At 42.0% G+C, this 24,090-nt stretch overlaps 1 protein-coding gene across 3 annotated transcripts in view; it reads left to right on the top strand.

The window, feature by feature from the left end:
• The window catches only part of eml5 (EMAP like 5), a gene marked incomplete at its 5' end in the record, with an annotated part of 36,086 nt that overhangs the window by 1,015 nt on the left and 10,981 nt on the right, over window positions 1–24,090 (top strand). For all 3 annotated transcript variants that reach the window (XM_080041883.1, XM_080041882.1, XM_080041881.1), the window contains 19 exons: window positions 7,723–7,882; window positions 9,857–9,955; window positions 10,452–10,520; window positions 14,318–14,503; window positions 15,077–15,212; window positions 15,825–16,026; window positions 16,268–16,405; window positions 16,531–16,787; window positions 16,902–17,114; window positions 17,196–17,363; window positions 19,120–19,226; window positions 19,312–19,430; window positions 19,554–19,740; window positions 19,925–20,030; window positions 20,453–20,546; window positions 21,989–22,089; window positions 22,213–22,406; window positions 22,825–22,936; window positions 23,074–23,201. In XM_080041883.1, coding sequence (XP_079898009.1) covers window positions 7,723–7,882; window positions 9,857–9,955; window positions 10,452–10,520; window positions 14,318–14,503; window positions 15,077–15,212; window positions 15,825–16,026; window positions 16,268–16,405; window positions 16,531–16,787; window positions 16,902–17,114; window positions 17,196–17,363; window positions 19,120–19,226; window positions 19,312–19,430; window positions 19,554–19,740; window positions 19,925–20,030; window positions 20,453–20,546; window positions 21,989–22,089; window positions 22,213–22,406; window positions 22,825–22,936; window positions 23,074–23,201 — 2,776 coding nt within the window. The remainder of the gene's footprint in view (window positions 1–7,722; window positions 7,883–9,856; window positions 9,956–10,451; window positions 10,521–14,317; window positions 14,504–15,076; window positions 15,213–15,824; window positions 16,027–16,267; window positions 16,406–16,530; window positions 16,788–16,901; window positions 17,115–17,195; window positions 17,364–19,119; window positions 19,227–19,311; window positions 19,431–19,553; window positions 19,741–19,924; window positions 20,031–20,452; window positions 20,547–21,988; window positions 22,090–22,212; window positions 22,407–22,824; window positions 22,937–23,073; window positions 23,202–24,090) is intronic.

Below are 24,090 nucleotides of genomic sequence, written 5' to 3'. Positions count from 1 at the left end.
GTAGAAACACAGCAAAGTAACCCAAGTTACATCACACATGTAATGATCTTCCTGCCTTTCTAAAGGACCTGTGTCCTACACTCCAGCGCTTGTGTTGAGATGTGTGTGCGTGTGTGTGTGTGTGTGTGTGTGTGCGTGCGTGCGTGTGCGTAGGTTGGCCTGGAGATGACTAGCATTATATGCCGTGTCGCTAGTCAGCTGGACTCCTGCTCCATTATTAATGGGACAATAGCGATACTAACCCTCCGCTGCCCTCTGGGTGAAGTGCCTGAGTTCAAACACATAGCTGGAATAGCCACTGACTGAACCATAGTCTGATGTTTGATGCACAAAAGCAACATGACAAATTATATAGCGCCTTTCCCATTTTCTTTTACAGACCCAAAGCACTTAACATTGTTTAGTATAGATTCACCCATTCACAGACTGACAGACACATTCATACACCGATAGCAGCAGCCAACACGAGGGTGCAAGCTTACTATCGGGAGCAATTTTGGTAGTTTGGAGTTGGTAAAAAATCCAATCATTCACCTGTGCATCTCTGTGCTCAGTGTTGCATCTGTGTGCTCGGGATTGCCAGTCCGATCAAGCTCCCTGTGGTGTGATTTGGTCTTTTTTTTCTGCCTTCAGGTTGTTAAAAAAATCAATAATAAAGCTCATGTGTTGAGAACATATTTTTCAGTACAAGCTTTACAGATATCTATGGCTGTCTTTTATTGTTGACACTGACCATACTATTCATTTAAAACTCAGATTGGACTCAAATACATTTCCTATTAAATTAAGACTGTTGTGGCACAACCAGGAGCAATCCTCCCATGCTCTCACGTTGCACTAACTCATGTGGAATGGATGCAGGCAGCCCCCTCACATAACACGCTATCTCCCTCTCCGTTGCTCCTTTTTTTCTTATTCTTGGTCTATTTTGGTCTGCTGCTATATTTCTCGTTTGGGAGCTTACACATGAAATTGGAGTGTTTTACTTCAATGAATGGTCTACCTTGTTTCCGACCTTTTGTTTAGTTCCGCACGCGGTCTCAGCTGGTCTTCCAGTCGGATGTAGAATAACTTAGTAGGCAGGTGAATGAAAAGGCACAGGATAGATGGCTTTGTGATAAATGTGAACACACAGGTTATTATAACATGACCAACTGAGAATGTTAATTTTCTGTAGGTAAAACGAAATACTCCTCTAGCCCTGTTGGTAAAAATGATTAGGCAGTTGTATTTTTCTATTCTTCCCACACATCATTCTGTAGCTGAATATTTTTTTATTCTAGCCCTTAGGCTACTGCTACAAAAAAACTTACAGGAGCTTAAAGCCTTTTCTAATGCTGACATGTAGGATGCGAACGTGCTGACCCTGAACAATGCACTCAAACACATTCAAAACAAAGGCGTGCATACTGAAAACTACCTGTAAGCTCAAGTACTGAAAAATGCAAAAGAATGTGTGATCCATGAGTTCCCATGACTCTTATTGAGGCAGCACATGCAGTCCATGTCAGGTAGAGAAGGGTGGAGGGGAATGGACATATTTGTGTCATCAGTGAGTAAAAAAACTCACAAAGGTGTGGGAGGATAGAGCAGTAGGGTGCTTCCTAGTGATTCACTGGTTGAGAAGATGTCTGCCTCTAACGCTTATGTGGCTGATTTTTTGTTTTGTTTAGTTTGGTTGGGGTTCTACTAGAAACTGTTTTCATGGTGTTGTGTCCAAAAAACTCTTTATATTTCTCACAGTGCTATTGCTGATTCTCCCCTTTTCAGCCTCCATATGAAACACTCCGTTATAGAGCCTGTCTCTTTAAGCAACACCTTCCAAAAAGTCTGCTCGGATTGTTCCTGGTTCTAACTGCCGGTTTGAATCGAACTGGCAGTTATCAGGGGTGGGTGTGCCTTCTTCTCTTATGACATCTGAAGGAGAGCATCATCTGACTGGGATTTTTAAACACAGTTTTCAGAAAGGCGGAGAAAAAGTGAGAGGGACTTTTTCTAATAATTTGGGAGTTTCTAGTCACAGCGTGGACCCATGTTGGATAAACCATGAAAAAGTACATTTTGCCTAATAGATAACATTTAATGAGCGGGGGTTATGGACACAGGAAACAAAGGTTGTCTCATATTACAAATATCTTGTTAACTTTGCAAAGCACCACGGCCAGAGTTATGGATTATTGATGCCGGTCTTTGTTTCAGTGAGCTTTGTGAGCTGCAGCAAATGCATTTCTTTCTTCTTTTTATTTTTTAATCTTTCATTACACTCTGACTCTGCATATTGATGAGCAAGCTGAAGGAAAAAGTACCAAACTATCAACCGTCAGGTGTGTAAAGTGTGTAATATAATGTATATATAATATAATATAGTGTGTATTTCTATACCCTAGCACATTAAACGAACAACTCTGATGTTTTAGGTGAGCGTGTGGGCTTTTAAGGCAATTATACTTAACAACAAGCCATGGGAACTGATAGGTATGACTCGCATACTGTATAGGGTTTTTTTTTTCAATGCACAAGCTCATAACTTTGAATCACAACAAAAAGCTTGAAAGGGAATTAAACTCCCATCTAAAATGAAATGTTGGTGACTGTGCTGTCTACTCCGGTTCACCTCCTACCTCCACACATATATCCAGGTGCTCTGTGAAGAGTGTCAGTAGTGAGACGCTGAGGGGCTTCGGGTCCTATCAGCACTGAGTATAGCCAGCCAGGCCGTCCCTTTGAAAAGCAGCGCGCTCTTCAAGGAGCAGATCTGTCTTCCCCAATTAAGATCCTCCAAGAGTTCAGTACAGTTACTTAGTGCATTGGTATGATTCAGCATTGCTGTCTCTGGGATTCAGGAAATAAACTCGGACAGAGGTCTCATTTTAAGTGGTGTTATAGAGGTTTGACACAGATGTGGTGGAAGCAGCCACACATGCTCTGATATTATCCACTCTTTACGCCCATTAAGAAACAGCCCTCATATCATATCAGTCAGTGATGCTAGATTTAGTATTACTGCACTTTAAGGTCTGAATGGAATATTACAAATATCTGACCAAATACCACAATATCAATATGTATATATGTGGGAATTGATATTGGTGATTTCAGAAGATGGTATTTGTTATGAGGATTTGATGATGAATATTTATATTCATTTTTTTATTGGGAAAACGACAAACAAAGGACTAAATAGTGCTGAAACAATTTGTGTTCCTTAATTGATCGACAGAGAATTAATCAATTTTGATCATTCATTGTTTAAGTGACTTAAAAGGTAAACATTCCCACCACTGTCTAGCTCCAGCTTCTAAATGATGCGGATGTACTGCTTTTTTGGTGCTATTATTCAAGAACATATTTAGTTGGGAAACATTTCCCCCTTTGTTTAGTCCATTTCATAGCCCAATAGATAAATCATGTAATCTAGACTTTAATTGGTAGATCAATCGATAAAGGAAATTACAGTTTGTTGCTGCCATGCAAATTAGTTGAATGAATTGTATCAAAAAAAACTCAGATGATGTTTAGTCTGGTATTAGGACAATAATAGATTTATAAGGTATACAACTAATCATTATTTTCACTATTGATAGACTGATCAATCAAACAAATACAGATTTTATTGAGGCCGAAAAATTACTTACAGTCATATGAAAAAGTCTGGGAACCCCTCTCAGCCGGCATTATAATTGACTCTGCTTTCACAAAAAAAAATATAAAAGTGGTATGTCTTTAATTTACCAGGAACAGCTAAGTACTGGGATGTTTTCCAAACAAAGATTTTTTGAAAAGCAGTATTTGGTTGTATGAAATAAAATAAAATGTGAAAAACTGGCTGTGCAAAAATATATGAACCCTTGTGGTTTTGTTGATTTTAATGTCTGTAACAGCATGTAAAACTGATGACTTTAAACACAAAGTTGGTTGGATTATGTTGTTAAGCCTTGAACCTCATAGAAATGTCTGTTTAATCATGAGAAAATGTATTTTAGGTGCCTAAATGCAAGTTGCACTTCTCTTTGACTCTCTGCTGAAGTGAGACAGAATGAGATCATCAAAACAGCTCCCAAAAGATCTGAAAAACAAAGATTGTTTATTGTCACGGTTTAGGGGAAGGCTACAAGAAGCTTTCCCAAAGGTTTCAATTGTCATTTTCGACTGTAGGGAACGTTGTCAGGAAATGGAAGGACACAGGCATAGTGGCAGTTAAACCCAGGCATGGCAGACCAAGAAAAAAACAGGAGCGGCATAGGTGGAGGATTGTGAGAATGGTTGCACACAACCCACAGATCACCTCCAAAGACCTGCAAGAACATCTGGCTGCAGATTGTGTATCTGTACATCGTTCAACAATTCAGCGCAATTTGCACCAAAACATCTGCTTTTTATAAAGACCAAATAACTTAATTTTTGTCTCATCAGTCCAAAGCATTTTCTTCCAATATGAATCTGGCTTGTCTAAATGAGCTTTTGCATACTCCAGGCAACTGTATCTGTTGCGTGGGCGCAGAAAGGGCTTCCTTCTCATCACCCGGCCATACAGATGTTTTGGTGCAAATTGCACTGAATTGTTGAACCATGTACAGATACACAATCTGCAGCCAGATGTTCTTGCAGGTCTTTGGAGGTGATCTTTGGGTTGTGTGCAACCATTCTCACAATCCGCCGCATATGCCGCTCTTGTACTTTTCTTGGTCTGCTAGACCTGGGTTTAACTGCAACTGTGCCTGTGTCCTTTCATTCCCTGACAACGTTCCTTACAGTAGAAATTGACAATTGAAACCTTTGGGAAAGCTTCTTGTAGCCTTCCCCTAAACCATGATAATGAATAATCTTTGTTTTTAAGATCTTTTGGGAGCTGTTTTGATGATCCCATTCTGTTTCACTTCAGCAGAGAGTCAAAGAGAAGTGCAACTTGCATTTAGGCACCTAAAATAGATTTTCTCATGATTAAACAGACATTTCTATGAGGTTCAAGGCTTAACAACATAATCCAACCAACTTTGTGTTTAAATTCATCAGTTTTACATGCTGTTACAGGCATTAACATCAACAAAACCACAAGGGTACCCATATTTTTGCACAGCCAGTTTTTCACATTTTATTTTATTTCATACAACCAAATACTGATTTTCAAAAAATCTTTGTTTGGAAAACATCACAGTACTTAGCTGTTCCTGGTAAATTAAAGACATACCACTTTTATATTTTTTTTGTGAAAGCAGAGTCAATTATAATGCCGGCTGAGAGGGGTTCCCAAACTTTTTCATATGATTGTAATTGTGGATTGGCTAACTAAGTGACTGATTCACTGTTTCAGCACTTATATTGATTGACTGTATCTACCAGTTTCAGTGCACAGAGATACTAATTTTAGTCTGGTCTGAATAATTTGAGGGCTCAAATATTTCTGACGACAACTCATATGCATTGAGATGATTTTTATCTCTTGAGAGTCGTGACGGCATGTTCAGCCCCTCTTTTTTTCTCTCTATTGACAATCTTATAAAACTGAGCACATCTACAATTATTTATTGCTTACTTTTATTCCATGCTTTTCTACTTTTAGCTGTAAGCGCCAGGCATATGGGGAGGTGTTTTCAGATGGCGTTTGATGGGCAGCTGGATTAAAAACACATTGTATCCTTGGAAGTATATAGCGTACTGTAGACCTTTTAGAAATGTGCTAATCCTCTGCTTCTTTTTAATCCAATGCAGACAAAATCAGACAAAGGAAACTACTGCTGGGGAACGAGAATCAACTCAGCAGCTTCCAAAATAATGAGGGTCTATACTAATTCCTGTCCATATATAACTGTAACTGGAGTGGGGAAAGGTGTATTTCATGCTTCCTCTTTGTTGCTCCATCATCGCCTCTCCAACGTGAGAAAAAAACTGCTCCTTGGGCTGTTTGTTCTCCTTGTATCTACTGTAACAGCCTATTTAAATTGCAGCAGCAAATAGCTAGTTTTGTACCACAGGTCTTCATCATCAAACATCCGTAGCGTTTATCAAACAAGAGAACTGTGGCAAACAGCACCGCAGGCTAAGTCAAGGGTGACAGCAATTAGTGAGCTCCTCAGCTGACAGAAATGCAAGTGAGTCAAGGTTCTTGTTGTAGCTGGCTCAAAGGCTGCATTGGAACACAGAGAACCCAACCATTATAAAGTTGGTAGGATATGAGACACAAACAGAGCAGACATCTAGCTCCAGTGTCCTGGTTTTCCTGCAAATACTTTTGGCCTGACCTTGACCCTCGTATCTGTTAGCGATATCATTCTTAACTGTCCTTTTTTTCTGTTCCAGCTTCAAACCAGACAGATTTACCTTCTCCCGACCTGCCTTTTGCCATAGCAGATTTCTTTACCGTGTCTGCATCTGCATCTCAAAGTGTTCTAATCAAAACATTTTTCCCTCCTCCTCCTCCTATTAATCCTCCTCCGACGGCTATTTTTAGCTGCTTTGCTCCTGTTATGTAATTCATATAAAGAAAAAGAATGAGAAATTGTACCAGGTTGGAGACAGGTTCAACAAAGGGAGAGTGGTCGAGGGAGGATACAACTCGGCGCTGTCACATCTAAATCACGTCAGCTCTCTCGGAGACGTTAACGCCGCCAAAGCTTTGTCAGGTCCGTGGTGACAGCCCGGGTTTCCAATGCAGATGAGCTGTCACAGAGTCAGACAGGAACGATTTATTGTGAAAACTTGGGGCAAAGGACAGAGAAATAAAAGAGAGATAGACTGAGAGAAAGGGAACGTGGAAGAAGCCTCTGTGTGGCCTGCTCTCTGACTACCAGCCAGGATTATAAAATCTGGAGAACAGTTGGCAAAAAGGGCAGCCTGATTATAAAGTAGGGAGCTCTGTTGCAGCATGAAATAAATATATAGGCCAGAGCAACGCAAGAGGAAGAATTGCCCAGTGAATCACATAGGCCTGCTTGGAACGTGACTGGCGGCCGCTGACAGGATGGGTGTGTGGGAGGGGGGGTCACTGCTTTATACAGCAGGCTGTTGCTCAGCTGTAGTGTGGGAAAGCTTGTAGGTGAAGGGGAGGGGCAAGATTATGTAACAGTGTTACAAACATATGCCCGGTGATGTGAGAGGAAACCCCAGATACATTAGGAAAGGTGAAAGGGGCAGAGAATATTTCAAGGGACACGAAAATTAAAAAAATTACAAAAAAGTGCAGTTTAGAGATTCACCAGTGCTGCTTTTTATACTCTAGGAAAAGCAAATATAACTTGCATGTGTTTCATTTTTCATATAGTGTGTGTGTGTGTGTGTGTGTGTGTGTGTGTGTGTGTGTGTGTGTGTGTGTGTGTGTGTGTGTGTGTGTGTGTGTGTGTGTGTGTGTGTGTGTGTGTGTGTGTGTGTGTGTGTGTGTGTGTGTGTGTGTGTGTGTGTGTGTGTGTGTGTGTGTGTGTGTGTGTGTGTGTGTGTGTGTGTGTGTGTGTGTGTGTGTGTGTGTGTGTGTGTGTATCTGAGCCTGAATGAGTTAATTGAACCATGTCATCTCGTCAGGCTGCCCATCGCAGACTTAATGTGTTCATCTCATCCCAGTGGATTTCACTGGGAGGGTGAATTCCTGGTCTGCTTTCTGCACACACATACACACACACACACACACGCACACACACAAAATCACACGCACACACATGCAAAGTGGCAGTGCTAACCAGATGTTCTCTTTTCTCCCTCTTTTCCTCTCTCTCTCTTTCTATCTTGGTACAGTTTAGCCCTGCATCCAGAGCGTGTGTTGGTGGCCACAGGACAGGTGGGCAAGGAGCCTTACATCTGTGTATGGGATTCCTACACCGTGCAGACTGTGTCCATCCTCAAGGACGTGCACACACACGGCGTCGCCTGCCTGGCCTTTGACCTCGAGGGACAGGTACAGTTGCGACACAAAAATGCTAATCTAATTCCCTAGACAGTCTGGAATGTGTTGCCAGGTTTAGTTTGAGAGGCACGGCAGTGACAATCAAAGAGCTGCAGGCTGCAGGCAGAGTTTCTGAATGACACATCTGTGATTACTCCAGCAGCATTTAGCTGGACAGCTGCACTCAGACATGCTCTACTTGGTAGATTTTACAGGAACCGCTGCAATGCTCTTTTATGCTCTGCATCACAGAGTTTGACAGGACGTAGTTGTACTGAGGTGAGAAAAGCTTTAGCACAATTAGCAATGAAAATAAGTTGGAAGTGGCATCCAGACATGTTGGACCATGCAACATATACACGTTATTTTGTGCTCCTCGGGATATTTAAGGAACTTGCTGCTTAAATCTTCCACTTTTTATCTTTTAGAGCCAGCTCTCTGCAGACTTGCCACCTTAATGTTTACACACTGCAGCCTCCACCTAATGTTGACTTGAACTATGAAAATCGATGCTGCACGGAACCATCACTATTCAAAAAAAAAATCTTTGCACGCCTATCTTTTCCTCCCGTAGGAGCTCTCAGAGCAGAGTCATACCTCTGGTATTTTGCAGTTGGAGACAGGGAGATGACCCCATGCTATTTCCCTGCTTGGGTAGAGAGCTGGGGATTTAGATGCAATGTGACAGTGTTTAAAGCCAGTGGAGGCTCCATCACTTCTCGGTTAAGCGGCTCTATTTACTTCCCCGTCTCTCTCCCCTTCCTGGATCAGAGGAAGTCTCAAGCTGAATTTAGGAAAATAAAGAAGAATCCCTTGTGCCCTCACCATCTATTAAAGCGATATCAAGGAATACACTGATGTTTGAGACTTCTCAGTTGGGCCGTCTGGTACGAAGAATGACCTTAATTTCACTTTATTCTTGTTCTGACTATGCACCACAATGTTGCGGTTGGAGTAGCATTGAAGATATACTAACATTGTATACGTCACTCTTATTAACCATGGAAAATGAGTAAAACGTCTTTTAACTTTCACATTTCAGCTTTCACTTTGTCCATCACTCATGAGTGCGTCTATAGCCATGGCATTGGCCATTGGCACTAAAATACAGCTGAGGTTGTTGGAAATGTGATTGATTCTGCAGGTCATAAACGGAAGCATTGTGCAAAATGTTGACCTGAGGATGATGCTCTAGCCTAGCGCAAGTTTGGGGATCACTAACGTTTTTATTATTATTACAACCTTAGAGGAACGTGTGCACCATATGGAAATCCATCTTACAGTTGGACTTTTCACCAAAAGTTCATGCTAGCGCTGGAGGAAAAGTCAAGGATCAGCAAAGTCATAAGGATTTAGCTTCTGGGAACATGGCAACATCTGTCTGTATTTATACTTGAATAACAGTCCATCCAAGTTGTTTGGGATATGTCAGTATGGTGAACCAATCGACAGACTGACATCCCGAGAGCCACACCGCTAGCGTGGCAACAAAAAAAAGAGAAATCCCCCTCATCCACATGATTTCACTGGGTTTCGTCACGCAGGGCCCCTTTGCTCAGCAGTAAAACACAGACTTCTCTGATGAAGTTAAACAGTGGAGATGCCTCACCAGACATGTTAATCCATAGCCGAACATTGTTTCGGCAGTGGATCAAAGTGGACCTACTCTGCTATGTAAAGCAAGCTGCAAAGTTGAGGCGGATTCCCATAGGAGCTGCTCATATTCACTTCTGCTCCACTGCTGCTACTGCTGCCTACTCAGTCAGCTATAGAAGCAAAAAAGCAATCAAATGTGCTCACTGGAAGTGCCAGGGGCTGGACAACTGTTCTGTTCTGCTCCCTAGCCGTCATTAGCCCTTTTGCTGTGGCCTGCCGTGCTGCTGTGGCGGAGGTTGTTAAGTTTGTTTGGCAGTGATTAGTGCAACAGAGCAGCAGATTGTGTTCAGTCTGCAATGTGAGTTCATTTTCTTTTGCTCTCTTTTGCAGTGTTTGGTGTCGGTGGGTCTGGACTCTAAAAACACAATCTGCGTGTGGGACTGGAGGAGAGGGAAGGTCCTGGCATCCGCTCCCGGTCATACTGACAGGGTAAACAAAAGAAGCTCTCTCCCTTCGCTTGTACCCGTCACAAGTATTGATCGCCTCAATTAGCTATGAGCAGCAGGGTGGAGAGCCAGCCAAAAGGGGACACAAACAAGTTAGGCCTGATTGATTGTGAGCTTTCCAGAGCTCATCTAAGAGGGTGCCCGGCTAATGAAAACCAATTCTAGAAAGAAGAAATATAGAGGCAGCTGTTGTTTTCTAATTCAGCCAACACACATTATAACACAGCCAGTGCAAACACGCACACACTTTTCTCTTGTAATTTCCTCAGTTTGTTATTTATTTGTAATTTTTCTCTCTCGCTATTCTTAGCTTTTTGTAGGAAATATCATCAATAAAAGGCCCAACTTCTGATAAAATTTCACATTGCAATCATGAAGTGAAGAGATACATGAGGGATCAATAATGCAAACATCATGTTGTGGTGTCCACGTGTAACAATAAGCTAGTATTTAATGTGTTGTATGTTTTCTCTCCCCAGATATTTGACATATCATGGGATTTGTACCAGCCGAGCAAGCTTGTTAGCTGTGGCGTCAAGCATATCAAGGTAAAGCCATCTTCCTGGTCATTTTTTGCATCCCCGTAGATTACAGTCGACTCTTGAGCGCTGGAGCTGTTGTGGCTAATTTGCATAATATATAAAAACAGATTTTGATTTTCAGGAAGTTTGGAGAATGCGCTGGCTCCTTGCCCCTTTTATTGCCTGCCTTCTCCGCTTTATCGCCGTGACCATATCAAAGGTTTAAAATAGATATATGCAAATTCACTTTACACCAGAGTTCATGGATATTAGGCACTTAACATAAGTAGGACAGGCAATGACTCACAGTCTCTTCCCTCACATATGTAGTAATCTGCGGTGCAGAGAGGAGAAAATGCTGCTCAGAATCAGTTGAAGGTTTATTGCTAGTTACGTTTACTTTTCACATAAAAGGAATTTTCCTTTTGTATATTGATGCAGAACAATTAACATAGAGAAATAAAAAGCAAGTACTGCAAATTCAAGGATATAAATAGAAAATACAAACAAAAATCGTGTTTTAAAAATGTAAGAGCTGTACAGCTTGGGAAGCAGTGAAGAATGGAGAGTATACTGTACATCATCAATAACAGTGTACAGGGATAATAATAATAATAATAATAATAATAATAATAATAATAATAATAATAATAATAATAATAATAATAATAATAATAATAATAATAATAATAATAATAATAATAATAATACACTTTATTTGTATAGCACCTTTGACAAAAAAAAAGGAAGCGGCTTTACAAAATATAAATTACATGCATGCATTACAAGAGTGCTTTACATTGAAATAGAAATGGAATGAACATAATAACAGGGATGGAATATCATAACAAATAAAATAAGAAAAAATAAAACACTTAAGATAGCAAATAAGATCAATATGACAAAATAAAGCAGAAAATAAACAATAAAAATTGTCCAAAAGATGTGTGTTTATGTTGGATATATGTGGAGGCTGTATGTCAATGTAATAACTCCCCTTTTGTGCCCTCCTCCTTCAGCATTAAACAAGGATCCACTGTACAAATTGCAGCTGTGAACACTTCCCTTCTCAGGGCCTATCTCTCTATCACTGTTTTTTCACAGAAGAGTGGTGTTCATAAATCTTTGATGAGATCATGCAGGGTGTCTTTACCAAGCTTGCCTTTGGGACATGTATTGATGTTCCTTGAGTGGCACAGACATTAGGAAGCAACACAGAGTTCACAGTCACAGAGGAAGCTTGTTTCCAAAACGCTGGGATTCAGTGGGGAGTTTTAGCCTATACTCTAGCCTACGTAATTTTGCCCGGTTGCATAAAGTCTCACTGATGACTCCCTCCCTCGTGTCAATCCAGCTTGACCCGCCTCCTCTTGTAATCCCCTCCACCCACCCACCCTCCTCACTCTCCCCCCATCACCGTGGCACACAAACCCCCCACCTGCTGCAACACCCATCCCCAAGTCCCCTTTGAATCCTCCAGTCTCACCCCTCCTCCTCCACTACTCTTTCACTCTTCTGGTTTTCCCGATGCCAAGGCAATCCAGCAATTGTCCCACATAATTCTCCAGGCTTCACCCTGCGGACCATGTGACATCTGCTCTCCGACCCTGTACTCGCACAGCGATTATAGCACTCGGAGCATCCAGGAGATTTAGGCACAGTAATCCACTCACTAGCAGGCTGAGGAAAACACAACCTCTGTGATGAGGACCACCCGCTTCCCGACAAGTTGCTGATGAAACGCAGTGTAAAGGGCCATACAGCGGGTTTGCATGTGGTGCCGACACTTTCAGCTTGGGAAAGCATTTTTATACTTCCAACACATCATTACCCTTGTATTATTTGCTTTATTTCTAGAATCCAGACGAGGCTAAATCATCCACTCTCTCAAAAGAGGGAATTTTTCTTGTGACCCCTCGTGGGAGTCCTGACCCTCAGGTTGGGAACCGTCTCAGTACCCTATTTGCTGCAAATCCTGTATCATGTATTATCACTAAGATGAAGCAATGCAGTGCAGACTTTTCGAGTTAATTTGTGCGGTAACTACATTATACTTCCACAATTATTTAATCATGAAAAATTTAAATTAAAGCTGGATGTCCATTGTGCTGGTTGGAATCTACCAACGGCTTCTCATATCACCGAGAAATGTATGGACACCAGTGATTACATGCCAAATTGAACACAGCAGAAAGCAGTCTTCTTTGTCCTCAAACACACTCACAAATACACACTTAAAGCATGTAGATAAATGACAGCAGCTTTATCATCCAATTTTCCTCTATGAGTTGCCAAATAGCTGATCTGTGTTAGCTTAGCATTTAGCGCTCTGCCACCATTCAGGGTCAATTCAGTTTGAAAGGGCGTGATATTATGAGTGAGATGATGGGATTGAGGGGTGATGCAGTGCTGTAGCCATATAAAAGCATTTCTTGACGTTGACGGTGGAGGTACCTGTAGAAACGAGAAACCACTAATCTTTGGTTTAATGTAGAAAAGGATGTAGAGAAATTCAGTGTTATTCAGAGAAAGCAACTCTGTTAACCGGGTCCTGATCTCAACTCACAAACCATGGTTTTCATTTTCACAGCACTGTTTCACCTTTATTCTACTGTGCTCTCTCGTTCACTCTGTTCCTTCTCTCCTGCTCTTGGCCTCATCATAAAACATCTCTTTCAGCATCTTGTCTCCTCTCAGTAATTCAGCAGCGTAGGGATTAGCGGGTGCCCGTGTCTTGCTGCCTTATCAGTTGTGGGCAGGGAAGGCTGTGCAGTCACGCTGCATCCATCCCCCCGCTGCCTCTGCAACAGGCTGGGCAACAAAAACTCCCTCCCCCCCACCTCCAATCACAGTTCAAACCCAGCCCTTGACACACTTCAACCAGCATGTATACCATTCCCCACATTACTCACACAACTGTGATCTTTCCTACTTAACCCTCAGCCCCGACCCGGCATTGTCAGGAAATGCTAACTCGGATCTCAGTCAGGAGCTCAGGATTGGGAGCCCTGTCCTGTTAAGGTGCGTATAAGCATTAGATGTTATATGGCAGCGCTGTATCTGGGGCTGTGATGCCCGTCCCTGATAATCGATCTGCCCTGTTAGCACGCAGCCGCCCTATCAGTCAGGAAGGATAGTTGTTAGTGAGGGTGTGACAGGCTGTCACTGTCACAGGAGCTCATTTGTTAATTCTGTGACTGACTATCAAGCGTTTCGCACATAATTTTTATTGTGATTTGATTTCTAGCTTTCCTGAGCAGCATGTTCCTGGTTCAAGGTTATTACTGTTTAAAATATTGTGCAGTGAACAGGTTTCCAGTAATGCACAGGGGCATTGAAGGGGCTGTCATTCTGTCATTTCCCTGCCGCTCGCCAGTGATGAGTGTGTTCCTGTTTCGCGTGCCGGCGGCCTCGTCTCAACATTCGAGACGCCCTCCCTGAGCTTTCCCCCTGTGATCTCATCTCCATGCAGACAGAGCGTCTCTCTTTCGCTCTCTTCTCCTCCGTTTGATGGATTCAGCCCTCAGACAAGGCCGTGCCTGTGCATCCCGATGACCTTGTTCATAAATAATGAGCCTCAGCCTGCGTATGTACGTGTGGTGTGTTGGCGAATGCTGATCAGGTGGTCACAGCACCTACCTCCAGCAAGTGTGTGTGTGTGTGTGTGTTTAATGGAGGTTCACTGTGTGTGGCTTTCAAACCATAAATGACTGGCTGGGTTTCACTCTGTTGCATCCATATTGTCAATTTGATGTCTCAGTTCTGGATTACAGGGGGGATTATTAGCCACCATATTCTTTCACGCATCCTGTTTGTGTTTGCAGTTTTGGAGCTTATGCGGTAATGCCCTCACACCCAAGCGTGGTGTTTTCGGCAAAACTGGGGACCTCCAAACCATCCTCTGCCTTGCCTGCGCCAAGGACGAGGTCACATATTCCGGCGCCTTGAACGGTGACATCTACGTGTGGAAAGGGGTCAACTTGATGAGGACGGTGCAAGGAGCTCATGGGGTGAGTTAACAGAGATCAGCATGCTTTGTGGCTGTGGCTGATTTTATGGCCTCCCTACCCTGGTGCACTACATACAAAAGAGCCAAAGTGAAAGCATCCAGTAAAGTGAACCGGGGTAGAAGCTATAACATGCTGGCTTCGTTTGATTCTGCTCAGTGGAAAAAAAGGATCAGCCTTTTGCTCCACGGGATTAATGATATCTATTGGATCAACAGCTGGGTGAGGGGATGGGGGAGGGGACTTGTTCATTCCTGCTTTTTGTACCACCAAATGTCTCACTGGGGGTTTAACAAGGTGTCTCCTTTTTTTGTGCAGTAACCCTCGCCAAAAGAGGCCATCAGTAGAACTTTCCAGTTAAAAACACATTTAAAAATAATAAAAGACCCCTCACATCCTCTTGTGCCGTGTTATCTTGAGGTCACAGCAGCAGGTTTATAATTGTGAAAGCCGTGTTGAACAAACGCCTCACTAAGTGGCATAACTATTTACTGTACGTGGTCTACAGCTGCAGCCGGTTGTGTTGCTGCTCATTTGTCGTGCAGATCCTCTCTGACAGCCTGTCATTTCCTCCAGTCAGGGATTTTCAGCATGAATGTCTGCGAAGAGGGCTTCGCCACCGGGGGCCGAGACGGTTGCGTCCGGCTGTGGGATCTCAACTTCAAACCAATTACTGTCATTGATCTCAGGGAAACAGACCAAGGATATAAAGGTGATGTCACACTGCCTCCATTTTCCTTTTATCTGAGTGAAGACTAAAGAAAATCACCTTTCATACTATTTCTGTTCTCCTTACTAATATTCTCTCTCTTCTTTCTACTCTCTCCATCTCTCCATCTCTTGTATTTGTAATCTTGGATCTAACAGTAGCTAGAGGTGAAAATAGCCGAGGTGGGTAATGTCATTGCGGACACAGACAGACATGATAATAATCATGTCCGTCTGTTTGTAGCAGTCCCCATATTGTTCTGCTCTTCCTCTTGTTGTTAGTCAGTCTGAGCTCTGTTAGCGTAGTGTTACGCTGTATACAATTGTTGCGTTCACATACGTATACAGCACCTGCTTCCTCCATCTTTGTTGCTGTATTACCCAGAGTCAGTTGCAGGTTGGCTTGACGATGTGCTGTCATTGTATTTTTCTTGTTCGAATCTCCGTCCTATAGGTAACCTTTAAATGTCTATACACACCTTCTGTCTCTATTATCCCTGGTGGGTCTCTTACAATGACTGTATAAGCATCGTCGAAAATGTGTCTGCTTTCACATTAACATTATTTTTTAAGATGTTTGATGATTTTAAAGTGTATTTGTGTTTTTTTTGTAAAGGGCTGTCCGTGCGAAGCGTGTGCTGGCGGGGGGATCACATTCTGGTGGGCACACAGGACAGTGAAATCTTCGAGGTTGTGGTCCATGACCGCACCAAGCCCTTCCTCATCATGCAGGGCCACTGCGAGGGCGAGCTGTGGGCTCTAGCTGTCCACCCTAGCAAGCCTCTGGCAATGACAGGGAGTGATGATCGCTCAGTCAGGTGAAGCTTTAGTTTTACCATGAGGGAGTTTTATTTGGACGAAAAGATGCTGTCATGTTTGAGTGATGTTCAAAATAAATAAATAATAGTATTTGGTTGTTTGATAATTCAGGGCTCCAGACTAACTTTTCATTGGTTGCACCGGTGCACCTTAGCCTGGCTCTGCCCGCCCGCCTACTTCCGGCCAAATTTTATTTTCTGCTTTGCCTCTTCATTTGTCCCTACTCCTCTGTGTCTAAAGGATATGGAGCCTCATAGATCATGCACTGATCGCTCGCTGTAACATGGAGGAGCCGATCCGCTGTGCGGCCGTGAGCACTGATGGCATTCACCTGGCACTGGGAATGAAAGATGGCTCCTTCACCATTCTCAGAGTCAGGTGTGTACAAAAACAAAAAGGCCAAATATGATATTCTGTTAAATGGCTGCCACAATGAGGAGCTTCATCATAATATTGTTCATTGTAGCTCCTCATTCAAGCCATAAGTATCCTCTTCCCTCCAGAGACATGACAGAGGTGGTCCACATCAAGGACAGGAAGGAGGCCATCCACGAGTTGAAGTATTCCCCTGACGGGGGCCACTTGGCTGTCGGGTCTAATGACAACTCAGTGGACATCTACGGTGTGGTGCAGAGGTACAAGAAAGTGGGCGAGTGCATCGGGTCTAACAGCTTCATCACACACATGGACTGGTCCACGGACAGCAAGCACCTGCAGACCAATGACGGCAGTGGCAGGAGGCTCTTCTACAGGATGCCAAGTACGTCTATGTTCCCAGGGGAAACCTCCAATTGAGAAGTCCAAAATGTTGCTAGTGATGTAATGTTGTCGCAGAGCTTCTTTGTGAGACAAAATATTTCTGTCTTCTGTTGAGGTGGGAAGGAGGTGACCAACAGGGAGGAGCTGAAGCTGGTGCAGTGGGCTTCGTGGACCTGTGTGTTAGGCCCTGAAGTTAATGGAATATGGCCCAAGTACTCAGATATCAATGACATCAACTCTGTGGACGCTAACTTTAATAATCAAGTCTTAGTAACGGCTGACGACTACGGATTAGTCAAACTTTTGCGATATCCATGTATAAAAAAAGGTACATTTTACAGATAGTTGAGCACAGAAATTCTAAGGTAATTATAAACTGTGTTACTGATATGTTTCCTCTTGATCTTAGGTGGAAAATTTAAAAAGTATTTGGGTCATTCAGCCCACATAACCAATGCCAGATGGTCCCATGACTACCAGTGGGTCATAACAATTGGTGGTGCCGATCACTCTGTATTCCAGTGGAAGTTTGTTCCCGAAAGAAAGTCTAAAGAGGCTCTGCATATAGCGCCACAAGGTAAGATGATGACACCCTGCTCTAGTCACAATTTCACTTTATGTGGGAATATACTTTCCCTAAAAAAGATTTGCATTTCACCTTCTAATCAATCCAATTTAAAAATACAACAAAGGCTTGGAGACCAGTGACTTGCATTACTTGTATTACTTATTTCACAAAATCAGTGGCCCCTGCCAACAAAACATTATCAAATTGGGCTAAGTGTGGAACCCTGATGGAAATGTTGAGGTCTACCACTCAAATATTGCGGAATGTGTGCTGCAAAATTCCTTTGGGAAATGCACTTTATTTCATGGAGTTAGAAGATGATACAATGTTTATGCCTGTGCACTCATCTTTGAAAATAAATAGGCTTACCAACTCTGCTAGAGCTCTTTTATCCTACACAAACGACAACATGGCAAGCTTTAGACTTTTTGGGTGACATATAGGGCTGCAACTAACGATTATTTTGATAATCGATTAATCTGTCGATTATTTTCTCGATTAATCGATTATTAATTGTTTAGTGTTTTGGTCCGTAAAATGTCAGAAAATGGTAAAAAAATGTTGATACATTTTCCAAAGCTCATGTTGACTTCCTCAAATGTATTGTTATGTCCAAAACACAAAGATATTTCAGTTTACTGTCATAATAGGATTAAAGAAACCAAAAAATATTCACATTTGAGAAGCTGAAATCAGAGAATTTGGAAATGTTTTATTAAAAAATTACTCGAAACGATTAATCGATTATCAAAATAGTTGGCGATTATTTTAATAATCGATTAATAATCGATTCGTCGATTAATCGTTGCAGCTCTAGTGACATATTGTTTTAACTTTGGACAAAGCCAGGTTAGATGTTCCCCCCCATGATCTAGTATTTTTTGCTAAACTAGGTTTATAAATTCCTGGGCTCTAGCTCCATATATAAAGGAATTATTTAGCATATTGGGAAAAAAGCTGTGAAGTTTTATTTTACCGCTCTCATCATGTATATATGCTAAATTTAAAGCAGAGGTTTAGCTTAGCATATATTGCTTAACGTGGTAGTAATCTCATCATCTACCTTGCTGCAAGAAATCATTCTCTAAATAATCTAAACCTCTAAATCAGGGCATGTTTTTATTAGAAAATAAAAAATTATATTTCACAGTACATTTCTTAGTTCCCTATAAGGGATTGAATGAATGTAGATGGCTGATGCATAAGATGCGCCCATACTGCTCCCACCAGCCTTATTAAAACTTGATGTGTGAAACCACCATAGAGCACTGGATTGTCCCGTTTATGTACGTTTTATGATGAACTTCCATTCTTATAAAGCTTTGCAAAGGAACGGCCATTACATTAATTAAGACAAATCCAGTAAAAGCAAACAACGCTTGGAAAGTATAATTGCGTTGTCAGTCCCAAGTCATATTTTTTTTCCCGAAGACAGAGTGCAGCTGTGCTCTCTGAAATGAAGGCACACGCTAACTGCCTTTCCTTTTAATTTTCCTAATGGACTTTGTGAGTAGCCGCCCTTAGCTGCCAGCTCTGCTTATTGCCTTGTCTTGGCACGGCTTCACTGTGCTGCATCGGCATTTTTCTACATTTGTCTTGAGCGATGTCACTGTGAAGCACTGCTGCCTGATAAATAGGATATGTCACAGTATTATTACATGACTGACCCTCACTTCTACTGTATGTGCAGCGCGATGTAATTGTCTTGATTTAGAAGGAAGGATTTTTCTGCCTAAGTGTGAGTCAACCTTGTGTTTCCTGGCAGAGTCCTTGGCAGACTCGAACAGCGAAGAGTCGGACTCCGATCAGTCAGACGTACCCGAGATGGACTCGGAAATCGAGCAGGAGACGCAGCTCACGTATCGCAGACAGGTTTGTGAGCGTATCGACGATGTTCCCCTTTTTAAACATGTCTCACTGACAGCAATACATGTTATTAAACTGAGAATGTTTCCAGGTTTATAAAGAGGATCTACCTCAGCTCAAAGAGCAGTGCAAAGAGAAGCATCGTGCGACGGCCATGAAGAAGAGAGAGCGTGCACCAGGGAGTGGAGTGAAGCTGCACTTTATTCACGGGTAAGGCTTACTCTGCAGCGTCATGGGAGACAATCTGATTCAAGCAGCTAAACATTTTGAAATTGAAGCCCACCATAAAGTATTTTTTTGCTCAAATTATTATTATTATTATTTTCTTTGCAGCTACAGGGGTTATGATTGCAGGAGCAACCTGTTCTACACCCAGACCGGAGAGATTGTCTACCATGTAGCGGCCATAGGGGTTGTGTACAACAGACAACAGAACACCCAACGTTTCTACATGGGCCATGATGATGATATCCTCTGTCTGGCTATTCACCCCCTGAAGGACTTTGTAGCAACAGGCCAGGTAGCTGCCAGCACTTAAATAAATATAAGCATATATAACATAAAATATGAAATATATAAAATGTAGTTTATGGCTCCTGAAAGAGGAGATCTTTTTCTATATCAGACACAAAATCCCAACGTGTTTTTGGGAAGTATGAAGTCCACTGTGTATGTGCTTTGAATGTTTTTTCTCCCCTCCTCAGGTCGGCAGAGATTCCTCCATCCACATATGGGACATAGAAACGTTGAAGCCCATGTCTGTGTTGAGGGGTTTCCACCAGCTTGGAGTTTGCGCTCTGGACTTTTCTGGTAACACTCTGGGCTGTTTTCTCAGACTGCTTTGTAGTTCCTCTAACCAGACAGACACCCTGCCTTCACAGTGGGGAAACAAAAAACATCTTTCACACATAAAAGAAAACGAGCAAATTACAAGACCCCCAATTTAAGAGCAACGCTCGTGAGACGTTCAAAAGCCTGTTTCTGCTGTCTCTTCGTGGTGGCAGTCTGACAGCATCAATGTAGAGCTGTTCATCTCACGTCCTGTAATTGGCCCCAGACAGAGGCATCGCGGTGCTCTGTGTGTCAGTGAATCACCTGCCGTAAATCAAACCCACCAGGCCTAGCTTTCATGTCTCAACAAGGGGTCAAACTGAACTGAACTGATAGGGGGGGGGGGGAGACCAGCTCTGTCCGTGTGGTAACTAAACCCTTTAGTTTTTTCCCTTCTGCAGCGGATGGCAAACGGCTGGCCTCTGTGGGCCTGGACGAAAACCACACCATTGTGCTGTGGGACTGGAGGAAGGGAGAGAAGCTTTCTGCCATGCGGTGAGTACAGTTAAATTAGAGCATGCACACAGCTGCAGGTCTGCCTTTCAGCTACCCGGGATCAGCCGTCCGCCCGCATCACCAATTCGCTTTTACAACGTATTTCAAAGTTGGTTTGAGCACTTTTAGTTTAAATATGGACATTTATGAATGAGCTTTAAATTTAAGCCACTTGAGGCCGCACAGGGCTTGATTGATGGAGGAAAGGACTTACAAGGCGGCTCCACTGGAACGCTTAACCCTGCCTGAGTCTGAACGGTTAGAGTAGGAGTTTGCCCCGGGGCCTCGTGTGTTAGATCCATAATTAAAGATAATTACTTTTCATTTACATCTTCCATATCCTGGGGAGTCTGTGTGCTCGCGACATTTGAATTATATTAAGGTTTCTGAGGTACAAAACAACACAGAGAGAGCAAACGGGTTGCAAAAAATCCATCAAGTAAAAAAAATGATAAATGAAGAGTTGTAAGAGGGAAGTAGCCAAACAAATCATGCGCAATCCTACGAGTTCCTCCTGTTGGCTGAAACAAATTGGACCATTAAGGCTAAATATGATTTAAGTCCACATTTTTAAAAGAACATAAAAGATACAGGGAGACTTACTGTAGGAGTGGCATAGTAATCCTGAGCTCAAGTGTGACAAACTGATTTTACTGGGATGCTGGAGACAATGACGCAAAAAGGATGTAAACCAAGCAACCAAATACGGCGCACACAGACAGGGTTGTACATTAGATGTGAGTGGATTACTATACCATACCTGTGTTAAGAAATCCTGCAAAACATGAGAGGTGTTAATTGGTTTTGACATAATTCAACATTTTCAATTTATTTTCACGGTAGCTAAAATGATTTAACCCAGACACAAGAAGAAGTATCTAACTGGAAAAACATCTGCTTCCCAAAATATAAATAATATAATGTTTTACATTGTTGCTCGCACCCACTTGATGTTCATATTAAGTATGCACTTCATTGAAGCTCTTGGAGTGAGTGAATGACACAATCTGACACAAACTATTTACAGTATATAAATATAATGCAATGAGATCATAAGACACAGAAAAGGTTTTAACCCATACCATATTTGTGGAATGTATTTGTTATGTCTATTCAAAAATATTTCATACTCTGAAAACTCAATTTAGTTCTAAAGAAGAAGTAGAAAGTAAAGCATAATTTCATTGCCATGATTTAAAAGCCTCCGTGTTGCCTGCTTAATTCACTCTGCCCTTGAATTACCGCTCACAGCCACAGCACATTCATCCTTTTTCATATTTCAAAAGTCTAGTTAATTTGTCAATCCAACTATAAGAAATAATGATGAAATTCAATTTCTGTTTCTCTCCAAAGACCAAAGGGTAAGACGATCGAAACATAAGAAATGTAGGAAATGTAATGGTTTTTCTTCTTTTTGTGATTTTTTTTAAATTGTTTTTCAGGGGAAGCAAGGACAAGATATTTGTTGTCAAAATAAATCCCTACCTTCCTGACAAGCTCATCACAGCTGGTGTGAAACATATGAAGTTTTGGCATAAGGCTGGTAAGACTCCCCCAGGTTTTTTTGTTTTTCTTTTATTGAACCGCAGAGACTCTAACAAGCAGAACTCTGGCTGAGCTGTGACACGTCTCATACCCTGAGCCGACTGTCTGCTTTCTCTATCAGGTGGTGGCCTAATTGGGCGCAAGGGGAACATGGGGAAGACAGAGACTATGATGTGTGCTGTGTATGGCTGGTCGGAAGAAATGGTGTTTTCAGGCACGTGCACAGGGGACATTTGCATCTGGAGGGACATGTTTCTGATGAAGACTGTCAAGGCTCATGACGGCCCGGTATTCAGCGTGCACGCTCTAGAAAAGGTACCACACCGGAGATAGACTGACTAGTGATAACTTTTATTTTTAATACATAAAAATACCTTTTTGGTCGTAACAATATGGGCCAAAGTGTATATGTCATGGCCTACTTAATTTATGGAAAATCGTTGTAATAATAAACAAATGTTCACTCATATGCAAGACCTATTTTTAGGTTTTATTGTAGGCGACAAATAAAACTTTGTGAATCAACTTTATATTGTTATTTTGTCATGTTTCTATTGCAACAGCATGAATTAAATGATCAGCATTAGGTTAGAAGCAAATTTCTCAGTCCGTCTCCATTTTGTCTTTTATTTTGGTGGGTAGTATGCAATTTTAAATATGCTCTGACAGTGACATGTTCAACTATAAGGCGATCATTGCAGTGTTAAAATGTGCCAATATATTGCCCCTGTAGGGATTTGTGACTGGAGGAAAAGATGGTATAGTCGCCCTGTGGGACGACACGTTCGAGAGATGCCTCAAGACCTACGCCATTAAGAGGGCAGTGCTAGCTCCAGGCTCTAAAGGTAAAAAGGTCATCCTGCTCCTTCCAGAGATGTTATACATCCATCAGATGTGAATCCATCCATCAACCTTCAATGCTTTTAGCTGTAAAATTAAGATTTCCTCCTGACTTTCTATAATTCATTCTCTCACTGTGTAGGGTTGCTCTTGGAGGATAACCCCTCCATACGTGCCATATCTCTGGGCCACGGCCACATTCTAGTGGGGACCAAGAACGGAGAGATCCTGGAGGTGGACAAGAGTGGCCCCATCACTCTGCTGGTCCAGGTGGGATAAAATATACAAGAAAAACACCAAAACCTGTCATAAACCTAATAATATACAGCACATCAGATTCCACCCTGAGCTTCACTGTATCAAATAGTATTCATGAGGGCACTACCTGTAGTTTTTCTGCAGTATGATGAGCTGGCAGTCTGTCAGGTGACTTTTTCCAAGGTAGTAAAGATTTGAAAGATAGAATATACAATGAAGGGCTTATTTAACATCTTTCCTGACTTATTTTTGGTCCAAGTGTAGCTTTGACTGAACTGTAATGAAGTGGCAGGGATGTTGTTATGAAGTGGCAGGTATGGGATTTTTGGCACATTCAAAGGAACTCTAACAAAGGATTACATTAGTAATTCATAAGAAGGAATATCTTTTTATCTAATAAAAAAAAAGCTGAATGTCAATGTGATGGATTGCTTATCTTGAGCAAGTTTCAAGTCTGTTCAGGTTGATTTTGAGGTATTCTGCTTAAATGACAGTATGATGTGGCTACCTGGACGGCCAGAAATGGTCATTAAAACTGATGTTATTTTGGGGAGGTTTGACATTTAGTATCGAAGATAGTTGGTGTGAGGATTGACGTTATGTTCCTCTCTCTACCTGTAAAATGTCCACAGTAAAAGATGCATATCTATTATTTATTATAAAGGCTACAACAAACAAACAAGATCTACAAGAGTAGCCATTGAGTTTAATTATCGCACATCTACTTTCTATTTTACGCAGCAATGCAGAATCACCAAGGCGGTGGCTGTAAAGGGCAATGATTTATTGCTGTTGAATGTGAGATTGTTAATTTAGCTAAGTGGCCCTGCAGCGTCTCCCAGTCTCCCCTGATTGTAGGCAGACACAGCCAATGCTATTGATTGCCCTTTTCCAAAATATG

Source organism: Ammodytes marinus (genome assembly GCF_949987685.1).
Source record: "Ammodytes marinus genome assembly, chromosome: 15".
In the NCBI taxonomy this organism is placed as follows: Eukaryota; Metazoa; Chordata; class Actinopteri; order Uranoscopiformes; family Ammodytidae; genus Ammodytes; species Ammodytes marinus.
This window is presented reverse-complemented; position numbering and strand designations above follow the sequence as displayed.